The sequence below is a fragment of the Schistocerca piceifrons genome, chromosome 1 (assembly GCF_021461385.2).
Source record: "Schistocerca piceifrons isolate TAMUIC-IGC-003096 chromosome 1, iqSchPice1.1, whole genome shotgun sequence".
NCBI classification, from domain to species: Eukaryota; Metazoa; Arthropoda; class Insecta; order Orthoptera; family Acrididae; genus Schistocerca; species Schistocerca piceifrons.
The window spans coordinates 876,901,533-876,923,806 of NC_060138.1; the positions used below are offsets into that span (position 1 = coordinate 876,901,533).

A 22,274-nucleotide genomic window follows, 5' to 3' on the forward strand; every position below is an offset into this window, starting at 1 on the left:
AGAGGTATGAGCACTCGACGGCAGAGAAACTACTAAAATTGTAACTTTTTTTTGTTTTCTATTCGTTTCTTAATTGTCTCTTGTTAGCCGAAGCTGAAGGCAGACGTGATCTGATGAAGACGTAAAAAACTTATTAGCTAGTCTTGATCTGATTTTAATGTGTAGACATGTTGTGGAAGTTGTTAAGAAATTCGGAGGATGGAAGTAGCAAAGTAAATTAAATTGCATACAGTATCAAGATGATTTTAATTGGTATAAATTAGTGATTCCTGGACTATTGCAAGATTTCGGAGCAGACTTTTCACGCAGAAATGAAGGAGATTTTTGAAGACCTGGACGCCGCCCGAAAGAAGAAAAGTTAACCTGGTAAAGGATGATCTCTCATCTACGCCACTTCCCCCTGTCAGTTACATTCTGTTATTCTCTGTTTCTTTTCAGTAAGTTTTGTAGTGGAAATTGGTTTAACTTTTGCTCAAAAACGCCACAAGGACCACCCCAACTATAGCTTTTCTGTAATACGAAGTCCGATTTGCATTTCATTGTTTCGTTTTTTCAAGGTCATTAACGATTTTTTAAAAAACATTTTCACTTGCGATTTCTTCCCACATTTTCAACCTTTTTTCTCTTTCTTTTCTTCTCTCTTTTCTTTTTTTATTAACCACTACACTGCAACATCTGACAAAGGTAAATTTTCTTGAGATTATTGTTAATAGTATAACTGATGCCGTCATTCTCATAAATACATGAATTTGAGCTTCATCTTTGTCTGTTTAAATTAATTTATAAATATTTTTTCCATTTATGAAATATTATTTAAAATTTTTTAAAGTTGATTTTATTTTTTGTGCCTTTTGTATCAGGGTTTATCAAAATTTTAGTATTTATATTACTTATCTCGATTTGGGTTGATTTATAAATAATTTATAGTTAATGTATCATAATTATTTATAGAAATGAGATGTTAAACGTTTCCTAAGATATCTAGTTTCTTAAGAAAAAATTTAATTTTTTAAAGTTGATTGTTTTCATTTAATTTTTTCAGTATAAATATTAACTTATTTATTCTTTAAGGGATAAGTTTCAAAGTTGTTAACCTATAATTCGCTTTTTTTAAATATAATAGTAGGCTTTAAACCAGCTATCTTGAAGATTACGTATTAGTTAATTATTTTATATTTTGATTTTATAATTATTTTACGTTTTATATTAAGATTCATGATGTCGCTGTATCCAACAATGCTCAAAATGAAACCACAGTCACAGTTTCCACTAGAGTTGACAGTACTTCACACTCATTGCTATGCGATGGTGCTCATTGTTTCCCAAACACTCTGGATAAATTATCGGAAGATCACGGGAGTAATAATGATGCTGACAGTGAAGGCCAAGAATTTTATGGTGACATAAGCAGTGACAGGAAAAGGAAGTCTAAACCACATCCTGAAGATTGGAAGAAAAATGCCAATTAAATTCTGAGACTGCGTGGACAGGCGTATATTGTATACAAAAGAAGTCTAATTGGTAAAAATCACTCATGATACTCCAAGAGAGCACAAAAATTAAGTCCAACATGTACTTCGAAGATGTGCCAGAAATCTGTTCAAAGGAAGTGTCATCAGTTTTCTGCTGATGATAGGCAGGCAGTATTTAACATATTTTGGGAAACAGTGTCATAGGATCAGAGGAAGGTGTACGTTATCAACCTCGTGGACGTAATTCCAACCAAACATCCAGGGAAGAACACTGGCGAACCCAGGAGAAAAGGGATGCTCATTTATCATTTGAAAAATGAGCTGGGGAAACAAAGTAAGCAAAAAGATGTTTCTCAATACTCTTCAGATTAAAGAATGGACTGTCCAATTATTAGCTGGGTAATTCCACACATGGAATGAGTCCTGATACAGAATCGTCATGACCTCGAATCAAACAGATGGAGGAGGAAGATGAGAGAACCTTCAAGAAAGAATTCCTGGACTCTCTTCCAAAACTTCCATCGCATTACTACAGGAAATCCGCCTCGAAGTTGTACCTTGAGCCTATTCTACAATCCAAACAACAGCTGTATGGACTATGTGGAAAAATGTCATGCAGAGAAGGTTTCACCATTAAGTCGGGCTACCTTTAACTTGATTTTAGAAGATGGTAATATTAGCTTACTTTCCCCCAAGAAAGACCAGTGCGACTTGTGTTTTAGTTACAGGCTTGGTAACTTGAGTGAAGATGTGTGGAAGCAACAAACAGAATGGAAAGGGCAGGCAAGGATGCAAAAAGATGCTGACAAGAAAGAAGCCCAACAGAAGCTCTGCTCAGTGTACACCGTGGACTTACAGGCCGTGAAAGTAGCTCCATTTTTAAGTGCAAGTGCAGTTCATAACTTTACAATGTATAATTTAGAAAGTCGTGATGCAGTTACTGGTTCAATGAAACGCAAGGTGATTTGGTTGCATCATGCATTGTGGACACCCTATCCAGAATGATTAAGGAGTTCAAGTCATTCTGTACTCTGACGGCTGCACATATCAGAACAGAAATGTGATGTTATCAATTGCTCTTTTAAGATTAGCAATTGATACTGGAGTATTGATTACACAAAAGTTTTTGGAGAAAGGCCATACTCAGATGGAATGTGACTCAGTTCACAGATCCATTGAGTACAAGCTTAAAGGGCGTGAAGTTACACTTCCTAGCCAATGCGCTACGATATCTAAAGAAGCAAGAAAAAAAAGCCACGGCCATACAAAGTCCATTACCTAGGTTATTCCTTTTTCATCAACTACGCAGAGAAAAGTTTGTGGCTGTAAGGTTCAATTAGACCTGGAAGAGCTGTAAAAAATGAGCCTACAGTTACCGATCTGACGGCGCTACAGTACCGCCCAAATGGTATTATTTACTACACGTGCTCTTTCAATGAGGTGTGGCAAGAATTACTGAGGCGTCCGAGGAAAATTCTTGGAGATGTTTGCTTCCCAAAACTATACAAGGAAAGACTGAAAATCAAGAAATCCAAATGAGATCATGTACAACAACTTAAATCTGTTCTTCCTAAAGATTGTCATAGGAAATAGACAGGACAACTAGCATTCTACCTTGAGTTGGTTACTTAAGAACTAATGACTTTTTAAGTACTCCATTGCTCCATTTTGCATCCTTTGCTAGTGTTACTTTTTTGCTTGTGATTGTTTTGGATACATTGCGATCTTCAAGGCTGATCTCTGAATTAGCCAGATGCTGATCACATATCTCTCCCTTGGATATTACAGAAGGTTCAATTTTTTATGCTATGGGATACTGCAAAGGGTCAAGCAACAGGATGAGGAGCAGGAGGAGGATGTCATGTAGTACTCTTCAACCATTTAAAGGAAGAACTCTGGCTGAAAGCGTAACACTACCATGCAGACCAAGCCAAGTTCCAGAAGTGCTTAGCACTAGCTGCCACTTCAACTGTGGCTAACGCACTTATATGAACTCCAATAAAATTGTCAATTTATGCAGAATTTATGCAACCAGCCCTGTTTTTGAATTTTGGTATGGTTTATTTTCTGTACAATTAACTTGTTTTCAAGCCATTACAGGCTCATCATCAGATGGAGGTGTTCCAGGATCATCTGGATCATACAAATTTATCAAATAAAGACATGATTGGGGACCATGCCTGTTAAATAAAATAAACTGTTGACTATATTTTTTTCATATGTCTTAAATTAAAACGTGGCGTGCAGGAAAATTTGTTTTGTGGCCGAACAAAAGTGGTTTACAATGCACTGCAACGTTTGTGACTGTGAAAATACAAACATTCTTGAGAATATATTTCATTGCAAGAAAACAGTTTCATGATGAATTGTGAACAATTCGAAACCGGTAATGATACTTTTTGAATAAAGTAACCTAAAATCAATTTGTGGCTGGTTGCTGTACACCATCAACAATTTATTTCACCTGGACCACTTGCAGCTAGACACTGCAGTCACTGTGACTGAAGTGCTTCATAGAATCCATGCTACATTAATTCAAATAATGCACATTTTGCAGGTTATACATAGGTATAAAGCATTTGCTGCCAATTTAAATTACAGCTGCAGTTTGCCATCAACAATGAGTACAGTGAACCCAATACAAATTACTGCCCATTCATAACCGAGCACCTAAACACTGTCCCTCTTTGTCTGAATTCAGAACACGAAACCTATGATTGGATGAAGATATAACAAGTGCTGTGGGAGAGTATTTGTGATGTTTTTTAAGAACTGGAACACTACTAGAGTAAATGTGAGGAGCTGAAAGAAAAGTCTCCAGTGAGGAAAGAAACATTTGACTGATAAGGTGAAAATATATTTATAAACCATGTGTTACACAACTGACAAGAACAGAGTCCCTGAAATTATTCACTTTAAGAAACAGAAAAGGTGATGGCTATCTGGCATCACTGAACTATGGCTGTTTACACACCTAATTAAAGTTAAAATGTTAGCTTACTTAGCTTACCTGTGGTATGGTTCCCAACTAAGTGCTGTGACCCACTGCTTATGTCCAATTAAATTTCGGCCAACCTGCTTTCCTGTCTGTGGATCCCACAAACAGATGTGCCCATTTTTACATGCTGAGGCCAGACGTAGACCATCTGGAGACCACGCAATGCAAAGAACCCAGTTTTTGTGTCCTGTAAATGAATGTAATAATCAGTTTTATTGTATGAAGTGACTGTAAAATGATTATAAAGTGTCTGCAATGCCAATAAAATTCAGAAAAGTAGGCTGTGACCAAGTAAATGGTAATGACACATGTTGACAAAACACACACACACACACACACACACACACACACACACACAAATCACACGCAACTGTTCATGTCTGGTAAATTTAAATATACTGCTGGCCATTAAAAATGCAACACCAGCAAAAAAAGCAAACTATAAAATTTTACAATCTATGCGTATACAGAATGGTAGAAACAATATATGATTAAATCTGAAGTCTTTGGAGTTATACAGGATACAGAATTTAGTTTACAGAGCTGCCAACCTTGGCAGCAATGACAGTTCTAACCCAGCTAAGCATTAAGTCAAACTGAATTTGGATGATATAAAGGTATGTCCTTCCATGCTGTTATGCCAGGGTTTACGGCTGGTGTGGGGTTATGTGCCAGTCTTTCAGCAACCAATGGCCAGACAGTTTTTACTGGTTAGAGATCTGAAGAACATGACAACTATGACAATGCATGCAATTTCACAACATTCTTTCTCCTCTGAGCCTCCATACATGGAAACATGTTTCACAATGTTGTACACAGAAATGGGACTTTTCTGAAAAGATGACATTATGCCACCCCAGTCCAGTAATGCCGTTTGACCTGTCACTATCTGCACATATCTCTGTGTTGTCACGTCCAGGGACAATGCAACAATGGTCACTGGACTGACAGTCTGGTGTGCCAGACATCATCCCACTGTCTATGTGGATACTTATCTTGCTGCACAAGAGCCCATTTCCTGACTCAACTGACATGGCTGTATCATCGTGCACTGTTGAGAAAAATTGATCATCAGACACAAGGGACCACTGAAATCCTGCATGGCATCAAGTATGGCCCTCTGAACCCCTTGATTCCATATTTGCATGATAGTAAATGATTCTGATCATGACGATGATTGGTTTAAAGGGACTAAACATTGTGGTTACTAGTCCTTAATGCACTCTAAATTCACCTGAAATAATGTGGAACAAGAAAAAGAGAACTGTCAACTCAACGGTCTGTAACCTCGTTATCATGACTGAATATCTGTAAGATAGTAGCTTAAATCATATGGTTATCTATGTCTGGAAACGTACTGTTTCCATTCTACAACAGTTTCAATTCAGATGTACATCTCGTCCACTTGTGCTTGACACAGTACAATTATTAGGTAACAATTTGTAAGGAAACGTAATGAAACATTCATGTATCACTAAGAACAGTTGTTAGTTTTAACACTTACACATTACAAAATGAAAAGGAACCCAGCATACTGTATGTACAGAACACTACTGGCACATTATAACAGCAGCTCAATGTGGCAACCACCAACGTTATTACAGGCATCGTACCTGCAAAGCACGTTCTATCACCTGGTGTCTCTTCAATTTCTAGTGCAGTGACCAGAACTTAAGCCAGCAATTCTTCCTCTGTCTCTACAGGAGTCTTGTAAATTAAGCTTTGCACATGGCCCCACAAGAAATAGTCCATAGTAGTTAAATACAGCAATTGTGGCGACAACATGGTGGGACCAGCTCAATCTATCCATCTTTCACCAAATCATCTTTTGAGATGTTTTTGACCTGCAAGTGAGAAGTGAAGTGGTGCACATCATGCTGAAACTACACTTCCCGAAGGATATTCTGTGGCACAGCTTCCAAGAACAGGTCCAATATGTTTTGTAGGAAGACCAAATAAGCAGGAACAATTAGATTGAGAGTAGCTGAAATCCCTGAACATGCATAGGATAAAAGTTTTTGTCTGCCCAAACATGGCTGATTTGTAAATTTAGAACAGTTTCTAGTGAACTTACATTCATCTGTGAACAGAACTCAATATAGAAACAGTGATGTGTCGATGTAGCAGTGCAGGAACCACAAGGAGTACGCAACGCATTATGGAAAAATTGGCTGGACCCATAACATGCACCCTTTGTACGTGGTACAGATTTAATTGTTGCAAACACAGGATATCCAGATGATACTTTGATTAACACCCATTGCACACACAATGTTCATGTACTTACTTCAACATGATGCAGTATATCATATTCAAATTCGGGCATGCAGCATTGCTGTGGAGCACCACAGTCCTGCCTCCTCACAGTGAGGGTACCTGTTTCTGGGAGTCACTTCGTAACTTGGGCAAAAAGTTTGGGTGATGGCATGCTGTGATGCAGAAAATGTTTGGGTTACAGCCAACTAGCAACTCTTCCGTTGCCTTGAGCTTCACCATACACAAGAAGCATGTCTCTGTATTCCAAAATGGGTACTGAAGCTTGTTTACTGTATCAGACACACATAGGCATTGAATAGGTCCCACAGCAATGCATACATTAGGTGACATCAGGTGACTGACATAGTACACATCATCCTGTCTTATTGCATACCAGGACAAGCAACTCTGAAACTTCTCTCTTTCCCTCAGCAGATGTGGATGCATTACACATCTGAATTGAAGCCGTTGTTGAACGGAAACTGTGTTTCTGGATGTCGATTACTATTCAAAATTATATAGTCACTCCCCTCTAAGTCCTAGAAGCTTGTAATGGGATTGTTGGAGAATGACACAGGGTTCTGGTGGAGCTAGGGGGAAGCAATACAGTAAACCTAGTGTGGATCCCTGGCCACTCACTGATCGGTGGCAATGAACAAGCTGACAGATTGGCCACAATGGAGGCAAAGACTCCATTCATTAGACCAGAACCTGTCCTGACAATCACCAAGGCTATAGTCAAACTAGAACTACAGAACTGGCTCAGAAGGCAGCACATGGAATACTGGATCAAGGTCTGCAAACAAAAACATGGTAAGGTTTTAAAAGAAGCTCTGCAATACTGGGCTTGAACAGGGAAGAGATTAACCTCATGGTTGGACTGATGACCAGCCAAGGGAATTTCAAAAAACACCTTCATACACTGGGTACAATGCAAGAAGACCCTAAATGTAGGATCTGTGATGAGAGTGAATAAACTGCATCACACCTAATCTTCAAATGCACAGTACTGGAGAGCAAGAGAGAGAGAATTTTTGGGACAACTAGACCTGAAGAATTACGTCTAATGAAAAACTGGTAAAGGGACTCCTTGCACTATTTAAGGGCATTGGTTGGCTTCATTAGATATACAGGGAGCGATACCTCATAATAAACTTGGTTTCAGTGCAGGCAGTGGCAGGTTAGACCAAAGCTGTTTTAGCTTCCCTGCCAAAATCAAATCAAGTCAATGTGAACTAAAACTGTAAACAAAAGAAGTGCATTCGACCAGCCAGTTGTGGGCAAGCAGTATTAAATAGGGGATTGGCGGTCAAAGTGCATCAACGTAATTGCAGCACAAATCGCAATGGAGCTATGAACTCAAAATCAAGTGTTCATGAAATGTTCCAGAATGTTTTGAAGAACAGAAAAGTGTATACAAAGTTTGTCCCACTCAGTTTGACCCACTGACGAAAACAACAACACATAGGCACTAGCAGCAGCTTGACTGAAACGAAAAACAAGGATAGTTTTTTCAAGAAAAACATCACAGGTGACAGGACTTGGTGTTATCAATATGAACCTAACATAAAACACAAAATTGCGGACTGGGTCTCTGATGGTTCTCCATGACCAAAGAAGATGCAAATGTGATGTTCCGCTTGAAGAATATCCCAAAGGAGGACTTTTCTCACAGTTTCACATGGATATATGAACACTGTGTGCAATGCACTACATAGAGCATCTGAGATACAAAAACCATCATCTTAAATTCTCTTTGTGTTTTTATTAATCCAGTCTCTAAACTTTCTGGACTGAAGGAGTATTTAAGATTTCAAGAAACACTTTGTTAATTTCTTTACCTTTCTGAGACTGCAATTAATGAATTTTTTTCTGTATTTCGACGTCTGTTGTCTTAAAATCCGTTGCAATATTTTCTTATGCATCCTGTTTTATAACCCTGTTCTTAAAATCCACATTTTCATGTCCCACGGTACAGGAAAGCACTCCAATTTCTAAATTAAGAATTATGTTATTTCACTGGTCGATAAGCATTTCTCACTTTTCAACGCTGACATTTTCATATCAGTACTGAACACACAAAAGAGTGAAGAGACGGAGGAGGAGGAGATAGGTGTTTAATGTCCTATCGACAATGAGGTCATTAGCGATGGAACACAAGCTTGGGGAAAGAAAGGGAAGGAAATCAGCCATGCCCTTTCCAAGGAACCATCCCGACATTTGCTTGAAGTGATTTAGGGAAATCACTGGAAACGTAAATCAGGATGGCCAGTCGCATGTTTGAATCATCATCCTCCTGAATGCAAGTCCAGTGTGCTAACCACTGCACCACCCCGCTCGGTGAAAACACAAAACTTCTGCAAGTGAGAGAAACACTTAGAGCAACTGACAAGTGACTGCAGCAAGATGCGCGAAACTGTTTCCATTAACTTGCAGAAACTACTTCTGGAAGTTGAGGGAACTTGCAGAAGTTGAATAATTATTGCTAGTGGTATTTCCATATCAATGGTTTAGCAGAAGCAGCTTCCAAAAGTGACTTGCGGAAGTTTACCCTCTGTTGGCCACATGCCTCTAAGTAGTACTGAATTCCTCAAAAATCTGACTGAATTAAGTTTTCCTTCGCTATCTTGGAACACAATGAAAGCATACAAGCACCAGTTGTATAACAAAACACCGGAAACAGCTGCAATTTTACATGAGTAACCAAAGACATCAAGGAAATTCTGTTACGATTACACAAACGCCCTTAATTTAAGCCACAACACAATATGTACTATGATGATTCAATAGTTTATAATACCTTTACATGTATAATGAGGTGTCTGAGTATGAATATCCCAAAAACGAACTGTTGTGTCTCCTGAACCACTTGCTAAGTGCTTTCCATCTGGACTGAAGCTGGCTGATATCACTGCTTCTGCATGTCCTGGTAATGAACTGTAAAAGTAAAAAAAAAAAAAAAAGTTCAGTTACACAGAAGACAAAATTATAAGAAAATAAATTGTGCTGTGTAGCCTGTTACATGCGCTGAATTATATTACCTTGTGCATCGTGTAACAGCCCGAACTCTGAAAATTGCTTGCTGTTGATAGACTATGTCTACCACATTCTCTGTAATCTGATCATCATCACTCAATGTATCCTGTAATGATGTTTTAACTTCCTTTTCATTAACAAAGAAAATGTATGGAGTATGTTCATCCTGCAAGAAAATGTCAAGATATGTTATCTCTTAAATAATATTTGTGTAGTATTTGCAACAGCTTTTTCCATCTTCCATTCAGTTCTTTAATCAGTAAACTGTTTAGTAATTATCTGTTATTCATACTATCAACTACATTATGTCTGTCATTTCCTTTTCTTTACATTCAAAAATAGTTCACAGAATAAAGAACAGCTTTTACACTGTTATGTACAAGAATACACATGATACATTTCTGAACCTATCAGCTGTACAACAATCAGAAGTAAGAAATGAAATGTCTCAGCATCTGATATTACAGTGAAAGCATGGTAACAGTGACCCATGCATACTGGACCTTCAAAGGACTGTTCTCAAAAGCAGAAGTCTGGTGCCCTGACTTCCTAAGCTAAATAACAATGGTTTAATATACAGAGTAATATTCTGACCCAGTAGGACTTATGAGAGGGAGCCTGTGACTGCCTGTACAGAAATCACAATCTACATCTAGTATGGTGTTCCAGAAAAGCTGCCCTCCCCCTTCCCAATTGGTACCCAGATGACTGACATTTGGGGAGAGGGGTTAGAGGTAGCAAAAAAAGGCTTGAACAGGGCTTGTGGCACGGTAGACCTCAGGATGGGGAGGGGGGGGGGGGGAGGTAGCGACTTGGGAGGTTGAGGCTGGTGATTACACTTTTGGGGGAAGTTGTCAGGGACACACTGGTGATAGGCTACTGAGTGGGCTAACGTAATTACCCAAATTATCTTGCCACCTATGGAAGCTGTGCATGGGCTGGCGCTGGCAACTGCATGGGCCTTAATGCTGGGGCATGCACAGGCTTAACACTGAGGGCTGCACGGACTTAATGTTGGTTGTGGTACATGGCTGGCAGTGACGGTTGTCTACCATGGTCGTATCTGAGATGTGTCATTCTTTAGTTGTTGTGGCCAGTGTTTATTTTTGTGCCACAGATTGCTCATGCCTGGTAGCCACTTACATCATCTTACTCCCTCAATGAGCCACGTCAACCCCTTTGGCCCACCCCCATCTATGGCACCAGAACAATGAACCTATATAGTAATACTTCCAGTTTTCCTTCCTATATCCTTGAATTTTGCTTACCACTCACAATACAACTTTGGATTGTAAAAAATTGTTGTACTTTAGAGGATTCCTGTAGTTGAAGCACCTTTTGTCCAAGAGTCACACTGTTCATTAAAATTTATTCATTTAAGAGTTGATACAAAAGCGTTTAAATTATTCCTTTGCAGTAATTTTCCAGTCTCCTGCATGATGTCCACAATAAAACAGTTCATTTTAGTATCAACTCTGGATTTTCTGTTGACTTAGTACACCCTTGGAATCAGTAATGAGTAATATATTGAGAAATCCTATATTGCCTCCTCAAAATCAGTGCTTCTTTTGTACCGATAATCTCTACTGCAAATATGGGTGTTTTATTCAGAAGTAATCCCAACTATGACATTGACAGCCATCTACAATTCAAGTGTATTCCTGCAATAACTGCACAGCTCAATTTAACATGCCTTCGATATCAACATATACTTTCTCTCGTGGATGATCAGGGTTGTGTCCTGGAGCCCACCAATGCATCCGAGCTTGCAAGTGGTTGGAAGGCTTGGACCACATGTTACATACCTGTGTCAATTCCTGAGTAATATAGAATATACCTCATCAGCATCATCATATTTTTTGTTTGCCTGTCTTTTGGGACTTTATGGCACACAATAGCTAAGGTCATCAGCATTTAAATCACGAATTAAAGTGAAGTGTCTTCTAGGGAATGCCTTGAAGTTAACAGACACACAGGATGCCCAACTGTATTAGCAGGTGAGTAAAACTATAGTGCCTAGTAATAGTGAGTCTGGAACACTAGTTAACAAGCAACAAACATAGTGTCCACAACTGAAAATTAAATCTCCTTCACGCTGTTGCTATGGTGAGTTTAGAGTAGAATGTCACCAACAAGAGTTAGGTATCATGTCGCATTTTGAGTACTTTCATAAACAATGCTTAAGATAGAACTGTGCAACAAATTGACACTACAGAATTCATCTTTGGCATGCTACTGTAGAAGTTGTCACCATAACAGCTGAGTACAAAATACATGCATTTCATGTTTGCATATTTTTTTAGTGGTGGGCCACATGTGACAAATTCTCTTCACATTTGTAGATTTTTGGCTTTATTCCCATTATCTTTTACTGATTTTATCAAAAGTTGTGTGTGTCATGACAAAACATGTATTTGCAATTGTTTAAGAAAGCCACACAAAAACATAGTATACTTTCAGTTGCAAACTAAATTTGTGGTTTCTCCAATTTTTGCAACAGTATCTTCATTCACACACATGGTCCCCAATGCCAATTTATGAGATGAAAGATATATTTCTGATAATTTTCAGAAGCTTACAATTTTCATGCACACTAAACTGTAGTCACCTAGGAATGCACATGTTGCAAGGTCACCTCACCATTGTGCTGAGCAGGACATAGTGACTGCTGGCTACTACATCTCCTCTATGCATCGCGCACTGTGCTCTGTGGGTCTGATGCTCACCAGCCTGTGCCAACCTCATATGAGTACAAGCCTACTAATATAAGGGGCAGTCAAACAAAAATCGAAAAAATAAAAACTTTTTATTATTTCAAAAGCAACTGTCACAACCCTTAATACATTTTTGCCACTGCGAGACAAGACAGTCAATGACTTAATGGAAAAATGTTTGCAACTGTCTACAGAACCATGATTGCACCCAACCACAACTATCTGTCACAAAGAAATTTGTGTTAAATACTGGTCCAGAGAGCTTGAACACTTCTGGACAAGGATAGCCTCACCAAAGAATTTCAGTACCAGTTACTAGTATTGTGAAGAAACGGGTACTCAAATCATCAAACTGAACAGCCACTGCAATAAAAATCAAGTATGTCTGAGAAAGGGATTGAGGTGGAGACTGAGGAAGAGAAGCCAAAAATTGCTTATCTACCTTATGGTGGACCACTATCCGGGAAGATCAACTGCTACTGGAGCGAATTTCAGTCCCTTCAACTAAAATAAAAAGTATTCTTTGTAATGTTAAGGACGATCTAGGTCTCCGAAAACTGGGTGTGTGTCATGTTCCAGCAAATATGGCATATCTTATGTGGTGCATGCTATCAGAAATGTTGAGGAGAGATGAAAGGAAGATCAGTGACACATTCGACTAAAAGAACCAAGAAAATCAGCTGTTGCCAAGCCCTGCCTCAAATATAATCAGAACATAAAACACAATGAGAGCAGTAAGGACTTCATCAAAACAAAGACCTAATAAACCAGAATGAAGGTTACAATTTAAGCAACACTGTGTCTGGCACTGAATTTATTACAATCTTACTGGCCATCACATCTACCAGATACACCAAGAAAGATACACCAAGTGTCAAAAACAATCTTGATGAAACTTGGCAGGTGTGCAGAGGGGGCAAAACAATACAAAAGCTGAAGTGTTTAACTCCATTTTAAATGCCCCCATTTAATTCTAATACCACTGAGAAGATGAGTGAAATAGTTATTAGTGTCAGTAGTGCTGAGAAACAGTTGAAATAGTTAAAAACCTGCTACCCTCTATTTCAGTTCACCAAAAACGTAATTTGAAACTGTTGTTGTGGTGGTGGTGGTGGTCTTCAGTCCTGAGACTGGTTTGATGCAGCTCTCCATGCTACTGTATCCTGTGCAAGCCTCTTCATCTCCCAGTACCTCCTGCAACCTACATCCCTCTGAATCTGCTTAGTGTATTCATCTCTTGGTCTCCCTCTACGATTGTTACCTTCCACACTGCCCTCCAATACTAAATTGGTGATCCTTGATGCCTCAGAACATGTCCTACCAACCGATCCCTTCTTCTAGTCAAGTTGTGCCACAAACTTCTCTTCTCCCCAATCCTATTCAATACCTCCTCATTAGTTATGTGATCTACCCATCTAAACTTCAGCATTCTTCTGTAGCACCACATTTCGAAACCTTCTATTCTCTTCTTGTCCAAACTATTTATCGTCCATGTTTCACTTCCATACATGGCCACACTCCATACAAATACTTTCAGAAATGACTTCCTGACATTTAAATCTATACTCGATGTTAACAAATTTCTCTTCTTCAGAAACGCTTTCCTTGCCATTGCCAGTCTACATTTTATATCCTCTCCACTTCGACCATCATCAGTTATTTTGCTCCCCAAATAGCAAAACTCCTTCACTACTTTAAGTGTCTCATTTCCTAACCTAATTCCCTCAGCATCACCCGACATAATTCGACTACATTCCATTATCCTCGTTTTGCTTTTGTTGGTTTTCACCTTATAGCCTCCTTTCAAGACACTGTCCATTCCGTTCAACTGCTCTTCCAAGACCTTTGCTGTCTCTGACAGAATTACAGTGTCATCAGCGAACCTTAAAGTTTTTATTTCTTCTCCATGGATTTTAATACCTACTCTGAATTTTTCTTTTGTTTCCTTCACTGCTTGCTCAATATAAAGATTGAATAACATCAGGGATAGGCTACAACCCTGTCTCACTCCCTTCCCAACCACTGCTTCCCTTTCACGTCCCTCAACTCTTATAACTGCCATCTGGTTTCTGTACAAATTGTAAATAGCCTTTCGCTCCCTGTATTTTACCCCTGCCACCTTCAGAATTTGAAAGAGAGTATTCCAGTCAACATTGTCAAAAGCTTTCTCTAAGTCTACAAATCTATTTTCTAAGATAAGTCATAGGGTCAGTATTGCCTCACGTGTTCCAATATTTCTACGGAATCCAAACTGATCTTCCCCGAGGTTGGCTTCTACTAGTTTTTCCATTTGTCTGTAAAGAATTCGCGTTAGTATTTTGCAGCTGTTGCTTATTAAACTGACTGTCCAGTAATTTTCACATCTGTCAACACCTGCTTTCTTTGGGATTGGAATTATTACATTCTTCTTGAATGTCTAAGGGTATTTCGCCTGTCTCATAAATCTTGCTCACCAGATGGTAGAGCTTCGTCAGGACTGGCTCTCCCAAGGCTGTCAGTAGTTATAATGGAATGTTGTCTACTCCCGGGGCCTTACATAAAAAATGTTTCACATATAATCAGTTCTCTTTGAAAAGACTTACCGATGCAATGAAATATGCCTGATACAAATCAGGATATTAAGACGGTCACCCATGACAATCTGAATCCTGCTGGATTTTCTTTTATATAGTGTTCTCTGACATGTATATTATGTACAGAATTTTGTTCATTTTATGTGCACAGTGCAAGAAAAGTTATGTTTTAAGCATTTGTTTAAGGATTATTTTATTGTAATGCTGTATCATACTAAAAAGTTAGTTATTTTCAATTAACATAATACAAATATGGGGAATGGTAAAAAGAGACAAAAATGAATGTAAAACGTAAAATAACAAAGTTAAAACAAATGTAAGTAAAATAAATATTCAGACTAATAATGAATGTTTCAATATTTTCATCAGGTATGTTGACAATACTCGGGCAGCACAATGTGTTCAGCTTATTTTCCAAAAACGGTATTTCAGAAACCAGGTTTATTACACATGGATGTATGTAGTGCATGTAGCTTGTATGATTCTTTAATTTGTGTTGTAACAAAAGTTTTCATTTTTCAAAATTAATTAATGAAAGTGGGTTATATTGCGAAATTTCACATTATTACAAAATTCCACTACATTGGTTTCAAGAACGTTAATTATGTATCGAGATTTATAAAGGGTGTTTGGAAATTTCTGTTACAAATTTCTAGGACCTGTACAGGGGAGTGAGTGCATAATATTTCGAATAGGAACCCATGTCTGGAATTGTATCATTTCCATTCTACGACAATTTCAATTCAGATGTTTAACTCATCCACTTCTACGTCAGCAACTGAATTAGGCTCATGCGGTACAAAAATTAGGTAACAATTCAAAAGAAAACACAACAGAACAACATTTTATCATTTGAGCACATTTGTTTGTATTAATACTTATATATTACACGTTCACATTATTCCAAAGCATACTGTACGTTACTGTAAGTTATAAGTCTGCTGAAGAGTGGCTAAAAGTGGGCAGTCAAGCAAGAGGTGGACGACTGTCATATGGGAGCCACAGCAACACTGAGGTGGGTCCTCGCAATGGAGGAGGTAACCATGTGTGAGCCATGTAGGGCCAATGCAGAGCTGAAAAAGGACAAATAGAGATTTAACACCCATAACCCCTTCTGGGGTAGCACCACGCGTATTCCACACATTCACAGTCTCCTTAATGACACACAGTTTGTTGTGCATACTGTTATGCCACTCCGTCTCCCACAGCCAAAAAAAAACCTTGCAGTGTAAGACAGAATGCAAGTCAGTTCCAGAGGTGCCCATCTCCAGGAGTGGTTTCTGCATAGCCTGTTTGGCCAGCCAGTCAGCAAGGTCGTTACCTGGGATTCCGACGTGTCCTGGGGTCCACACAAACACCACTGAACAACTGGACTGTACCAGGGCAGAGATGAACTCCTGGATATTCGCTACCAAAGCATGGCGAGGGTAGCACTGGTCGATAGTCCATAAGCTGCTCGGGGAGTCAGAATAGAGAAGAAACGATTCACCAGAACAGGAACAGATGTACTGAAGTGCACGAGATATGGCCAAAAGCTCTGCAGTGAATACACTGCAGCCAGTGGGCAAGGAAAGCTGTTCAATATGGCCTTTGTGGACACAGGCAAAGCCAACATTACTATCAACCATTGAGCCGCCGCTGTAAACAACTTCAGAGCCGCGGAACCCGTCAACAATCGAGAGGAAGTGACAGCAGAGAGCGGCGGGGTCAACCGTGCCCTTACGGCCATGCAAATGTTCCAGACAAAGCTTCAGCTGTGGTGTACATCATAGAGGTATACTTGAATGGACCTCAAGTAGAGGTGGTAAAAGGAAAGGGCACCACGTGGGGTAGATTCAATGGTGACAGCAGAAGTGAAGGCTACCCAGTCTGCCTTGTTCAACGCCCATCTGGGTAGGCGTCCTTGGGCATGACGCGCCGTGGGAGTGATGCCAGGGGAGTGACAGGAAGATGGGGAAGTGGTCACTACCACACAGGTCATCCAGTGGATACATGGGAGGAGTCCTAGGTTGCAAATTGATAAATCAATGGCCGAGTAAATACCATGAGCCACACTGAAATGTCTGGCGGCCCAGTATTCAAGAGGCAGAGGACATTCTACATTCTACATTGATACTCCGCAAGCCACCCAACGGTGTGTGGCGGAGGGCACTTTACGTGCCACTGTCATTACCTCCCTTTCCTGTTCCAGTCGCGTATGGTTCGCGGGAAGAACGACTGTCTGAAAGCCTCCGTGCGCGCTCTAATCTCTCTAATTTTACATTCGTGATCTCCTCGGGAAGTATAAGTAGGGGGAAGCAATATATTCGATACCTCATCCAGAAACGCACCCTCTCGAAACCTGGCGAGCAAGCTACACCGCAATGCAGAGCGCCTCTCTAGCAGAGTCTGCCACTTGAGTTTATTAAACATCTCCGTAACGCTATCACGGTTACCAAATAACCCAGTGACGAAACGCGCCGCTCTTCTTTGGATCTTCTCTATCTCCTCCGTCAACCCGACCTGGTACGGATCCCACACTGATGAGCAATACTCAAGTATAGGTCGAACGAGTGTTTTGTAAGCCACCTCCTTTGTTGATGGACTACATTTTCTAAGCACTCTCCCAATGAATCTCAACCTGGTACCCGCCTTACCAACAATTAGTTTTATATGATCATTCCACTTCAAATCGTTCCGCACGCATACTCCCAGATATTTTACAGAAGTAACTGCTACCAGTGTTTGTTCCGCTATCATATAATCATACAATAAAGGATCCTTCTTTCTATGTATTCGCAATATATTACATTTGTCTATGTTAAGGGTCAGTTGCCACTCCCTGCACCAAGTGCCTATCCGCTGCAGATCTTCCTGTATTTCGCTACAATTTTCTAATGCAGCAACTTCTCTGTATACTACAGCATCATCCGCGAAAAGCCGCATGGAACTTCCGACACTATCTACTAAGTCATTTATATATATTGTGAAAAGCAATGGTCCCATAACACTCCCCTGTGGCACGCCAGAGGTTACTTTAACGTCTGTAGACGTCTCTCCATTGATAACGAGTTGGGACAGTAAATTTTTGACATCTCTGCCACAGTCAGTAAGCATGGTGCTACCCCACAAGGGGTTATGGGTGTTAAAATCTCCCAAAAGTAGGAAAGGTTTAGGGAGTTGATCAATCAGTGCAGCCAATACGTTCAGGGGTACCACACCATCTGGAGGGAGATATACTTTGCAGACAGTTATTTCCTGCATCATCCGTATCCTGACAGCCACAGCTTCAACAGGAGTTTTAAGGCATACAGGTTCACTACATACTGAGTTCAGGACATAAACGCAAACTCCACCTGACACACTATTATATTCGCTACTGTTCTTGTAATATCCCCTGTAGCCACAAAGGATAGGGGTCCACATTGCTGGGAACCAGGTTTTCTGGAGGGCAATGCAGAAAGCAGGTGTAAAGCTTAACAGCTGCCACAGCTCAGCCAGGTGGTGGTAAAAACCGCCACAATTCCACTGGAGGATGACATGATTATGAGACTGGGAAGGCATGAAACATTCAATGAGACAGTCTATGCCTCAGGGTCACCTGCTGCAACCAACTTAATTCCTGAGCAGGCTATACCCATTGTGTCTGAGTGTCTGGCAAGATCTAGATCCTCAGCAGATGCCAGAAACTTCAACTCATCCTCAGATGCAGAGTTTGTAGGCAGCGGTGGTGTGCCACTGCAATTCCCTTGGTCTTGGGGGTCTTCTTTCTGGATTTCTGTCGCTGATCCTTTGGTTTCTCTGGCTGGGAGGGTTTAACTGATTCAGCCTCTGGGACTGAGTATAATCGTGAAGCCCTACGGCCGACTGCTTTTGGGCACTTCACAGCCATTGTCAGGTGTCATCTTTCCCACGAGCAGGAACCTGGGAAGCGTGTGACTCAAGGGTCCCCTTCCTAGCGAAAGGTGCTGAAGAAGCTGAGAAGTGGGGACTGGTGTCCCCACTGGTTGGGGGCACAGTGCTCCCGAGGCAGGTGGTGCAGGAGCAACAGGGAGGGAAGAGCCTCCCACCATGAAATTGGGCAGGTGCAGTCTTCCAGCAATGAGAGCCAACTGGAACTTGCGGAACTGATGGGGCTACAACTGTTCTTGTAGCGGCAGCATAAGAGGTCATAGCCACAGGATGTAGGCACTCAAATTTCCTCTTGGCCTTTGTGTACGTCAGTCGGTCCAGGGACTTGTATTCCATGATTTTCCTTTCTCGCTGTAAAACCTTGCAGTCGGTGAGCATGGGGAATGATGCTCTCCGCAGGTGACACAGATGGGAGGCTGGGCACATGGAGTATTGGGATGGGATGGACGTCCACAGTCTCGACGGGAAGACATATGGCCGAACTTCCAGCAATTAAAGCACCACACTGGGGGAGGGATATAGGGCTTGACATCATAGTGACAGACCATCACCTTGACCTTCTCGGGTAATGTGTCACCCTCGAAGGCCAAGATGCAGGCACTGGTGGCAACCTGATTATTCCTCGGACCCCCATGGATGCGCCGATCAAAATGAACTCCTCGTCGCTCTAAGTTGGCATGCAGCTGGTCGTCAGACTGCAATAGAAGGTCCCTGTGGAATATAATACCCTAGACCATATTTAAGCTCCTATGAGGCGTGATGGAAACGTCCCCCAGCTTGTCACAAGCGAGTAATGCCCATGAGTAGGCAGACAATGCCGTTTTTATCAAGACTGACCCTGACCACATTTTGGACAAGCCCTCCACCTCCCCAAACTTGTCCTCTAAATGCTCTAGAAAAAACTGAGGCTTCATCAAGACAAAGGAGTCCCCATCAGCTCTTGTACATACAAGGTACCAGGGCGAATATGGTTTGCTGCCATCCTAGCCTGGCATTCCTCCAATGGTGTGGCCAGGATGGGGAACAATTCAGGATCATACTTCCTTGCATTGTACTGAGGCTTGGAACACTTAGAGACTACTGGCGTTAGATCACCAGCAAGTGATGACGTGGTACGCTTCATCGCGCGTCATCCACCCTAATACCACCCACTCTGACCAGGGGGCCTCCCCATGGGTGTCACGCAGCCACAGCAAAGGCCACCTGGCAGGATGGCCATTGCTGGGAGTCCCGATGCCCCAGGGTGACAGGCATCTATTCCTTGGCATACGTGGGGAGTTAACGGCACAAGCATCAGCAGAGTGATCCCTGTGTAGTCAGAATGCTACAACGAACAGGGTACATGGTGGCCCCACCACAATGGACTGGCTACCATGCTGGACATGAGGTGCAAAGAATTCCATGGTCCTCGTTGGAACAGAAAATCACACTGCATAGGGTGGAGGAAAACGCACCCAGGAAGGTGTCCTCACTCAAGAGATGGAGGATGAGCGGGACTGCAATGCCATGACAAGAAAATGGGCTAAGGATCTCAATGCATGATGGACACAATGCACCATGTAAGGCGCCCTTCCCCAACTGGCTCGCTCTTTGGAAAAATTTTGAAAAATGGAGGTCAAACCCTACAGGGGACCATGACTTAAAGTCCAAAGGTGCGAGACTCCTTTTAGACACCTTTTATGACAGCCAGGAATACCCTGGGCCTATTCTATCCCCCTGGCCAGCAGGGGGGAAAGGGAGGGAAAGAAATGCATACATGCCTCTGTGCAAGTCCTAATTCCTCTTATCTTACTTTCATGAACCTTACGTGAACAATACATTGAAGGCAATAGAATCGTCTTGCAGTCAGTTTCAGATGCCAGTTCTCTACATTTTCTCAAAAGTGTTTTGCGACAAGAACATTGTCTACCCTCCAGGGATTCCTATTTGAGTTCACAAAGCATATCCATAATACTCACATGTTGACTGAACCTACCAATAACAAATCTAGCAGTCTGCCTCTGAATTGCTTTGATGTTTCCCTTTAATCCAACCTGGTGAGGATCACAGACACCAGAGCAATACTCGACAATGGGTTTCAACAGATGAACTACAACTAACCATAATTCTCCCAAAATACAGTCTACCATTAGTCTTCCCTAGTACCGTCCTTATGTGCTCACTCCATTTCATACTGCTTTGCATCACCATGCCTAGATATTTAATCAATGTGACTGTGTCATGAAGCACACTACTAATGCTGTATTATAAAATTATGATATTTTTTCTGCTGGAGGATAAAAATCATAGAGGGAGACCAAGAGATGAATACACCAAGCAGATTCAGAAGGATGTAGGTTGCAGTAGGTACTGGGAGATGAAGCTTGCGCAGGATAGAGTAGCATGGAGAGTTGCATCAAACCAGTCTCTGGACTGAAGACCACAATCCAAATTCTGCTCATCTATATTAATTAAGGAACAACCAGCTGTACTGCATGTTGCCTATGCCACTTTCTATGGACTCATGGCTACACTGAGAAATACCTAGGCAAGTTTAGTACCATGGAGGGACCTAACAACACTGGACAGGAATTTCCTAGCATTACTTACTACCTCACACTTGCCAGAGTGTCAGGCCCAGTTAGTCACAGTATATCCTACAAAGCTGATAAATATGGCCTCGGGATCTGTTCCACACAGAGATACCCATATTATGAATGTACTTGGGAAGAGATGGCAGATAAATATGAATGCTTCCTAAGGGTATGCTCACATTGGCTCTTCTTGGTAGCAGTCCTGGCAACCTTTATCTGCACAAGCTATGACCAGGGACATTTATAAAAAGGCTATGGTTATAGCTACAAGTAAGAATTCTAATAATCAATGACAGTCATTGCAGCACAACTGGTCCCTCTTTTTGCCAACCTGCCACCACTGCTGGAACCACATCCAAGAATACCACCTATCCACTGTCCTATCCATCAGACCTTCCTTTCCGAGTCCTGCCTAACAATAGGCACTGTCTACTGCCAAATGAAGCAGAGAGTCACACAGATCCTGTCCCTACTGGCCTTCCACTTGGCAAGCCTATACCATTAGTGTCAGCACCGGTGAGGAAGCAGCTGAGCTGTTGCAAATGGAATCCTATGAATACCATGAGTCAGTGACTAAGATAATGTTTCTGAAATGAAGAACTGTGAAAGTCAACTACTTTCAGGTGCAACTGCAGAAAGAATTCACACAGCCAAATTCTTCTGAGAGAGGAAGAGTACACTTTGGCACGCGTGACATTTGGAGCAGTCACTCAATGAACCCCCTCTGGCACATAAAAATACTGGCATCCGGCCAGACTGCG

The 22,274-nt window shown here is 41.1% G+C and overlaps 1 protein-coding gene across 1 annotated transcript in view; it reads right to left on the reverse strand.

The window, feature by feature from the left end:
• Positions 1–22,274, reverse strand: part of LOC124716446 (notchless protein homolog 1) — a 93,648-nt gene that overhangs the window by 51,568 nt on the left and 19,806 nt on the right. The window contains exons 2-4 of the mRNA XM_047243175.1: positions 9,768–9,928; positions 9,527–9,663; positions 4,483–4,657 (exon numbers count right to left, since the gene is read on the reverse strand). Of these exons, the coding sequence (XP_047099131.1) occupies positions 4,483–4,657; positions 9,527–9,663; positions 9,768–9,928 (473 nt within the window). The remainder of the gene's footprint in view (positions 1–4,482; positions 4,658–9,526; positions 9,664–9,767; positions 9,929–22,274) is intronic.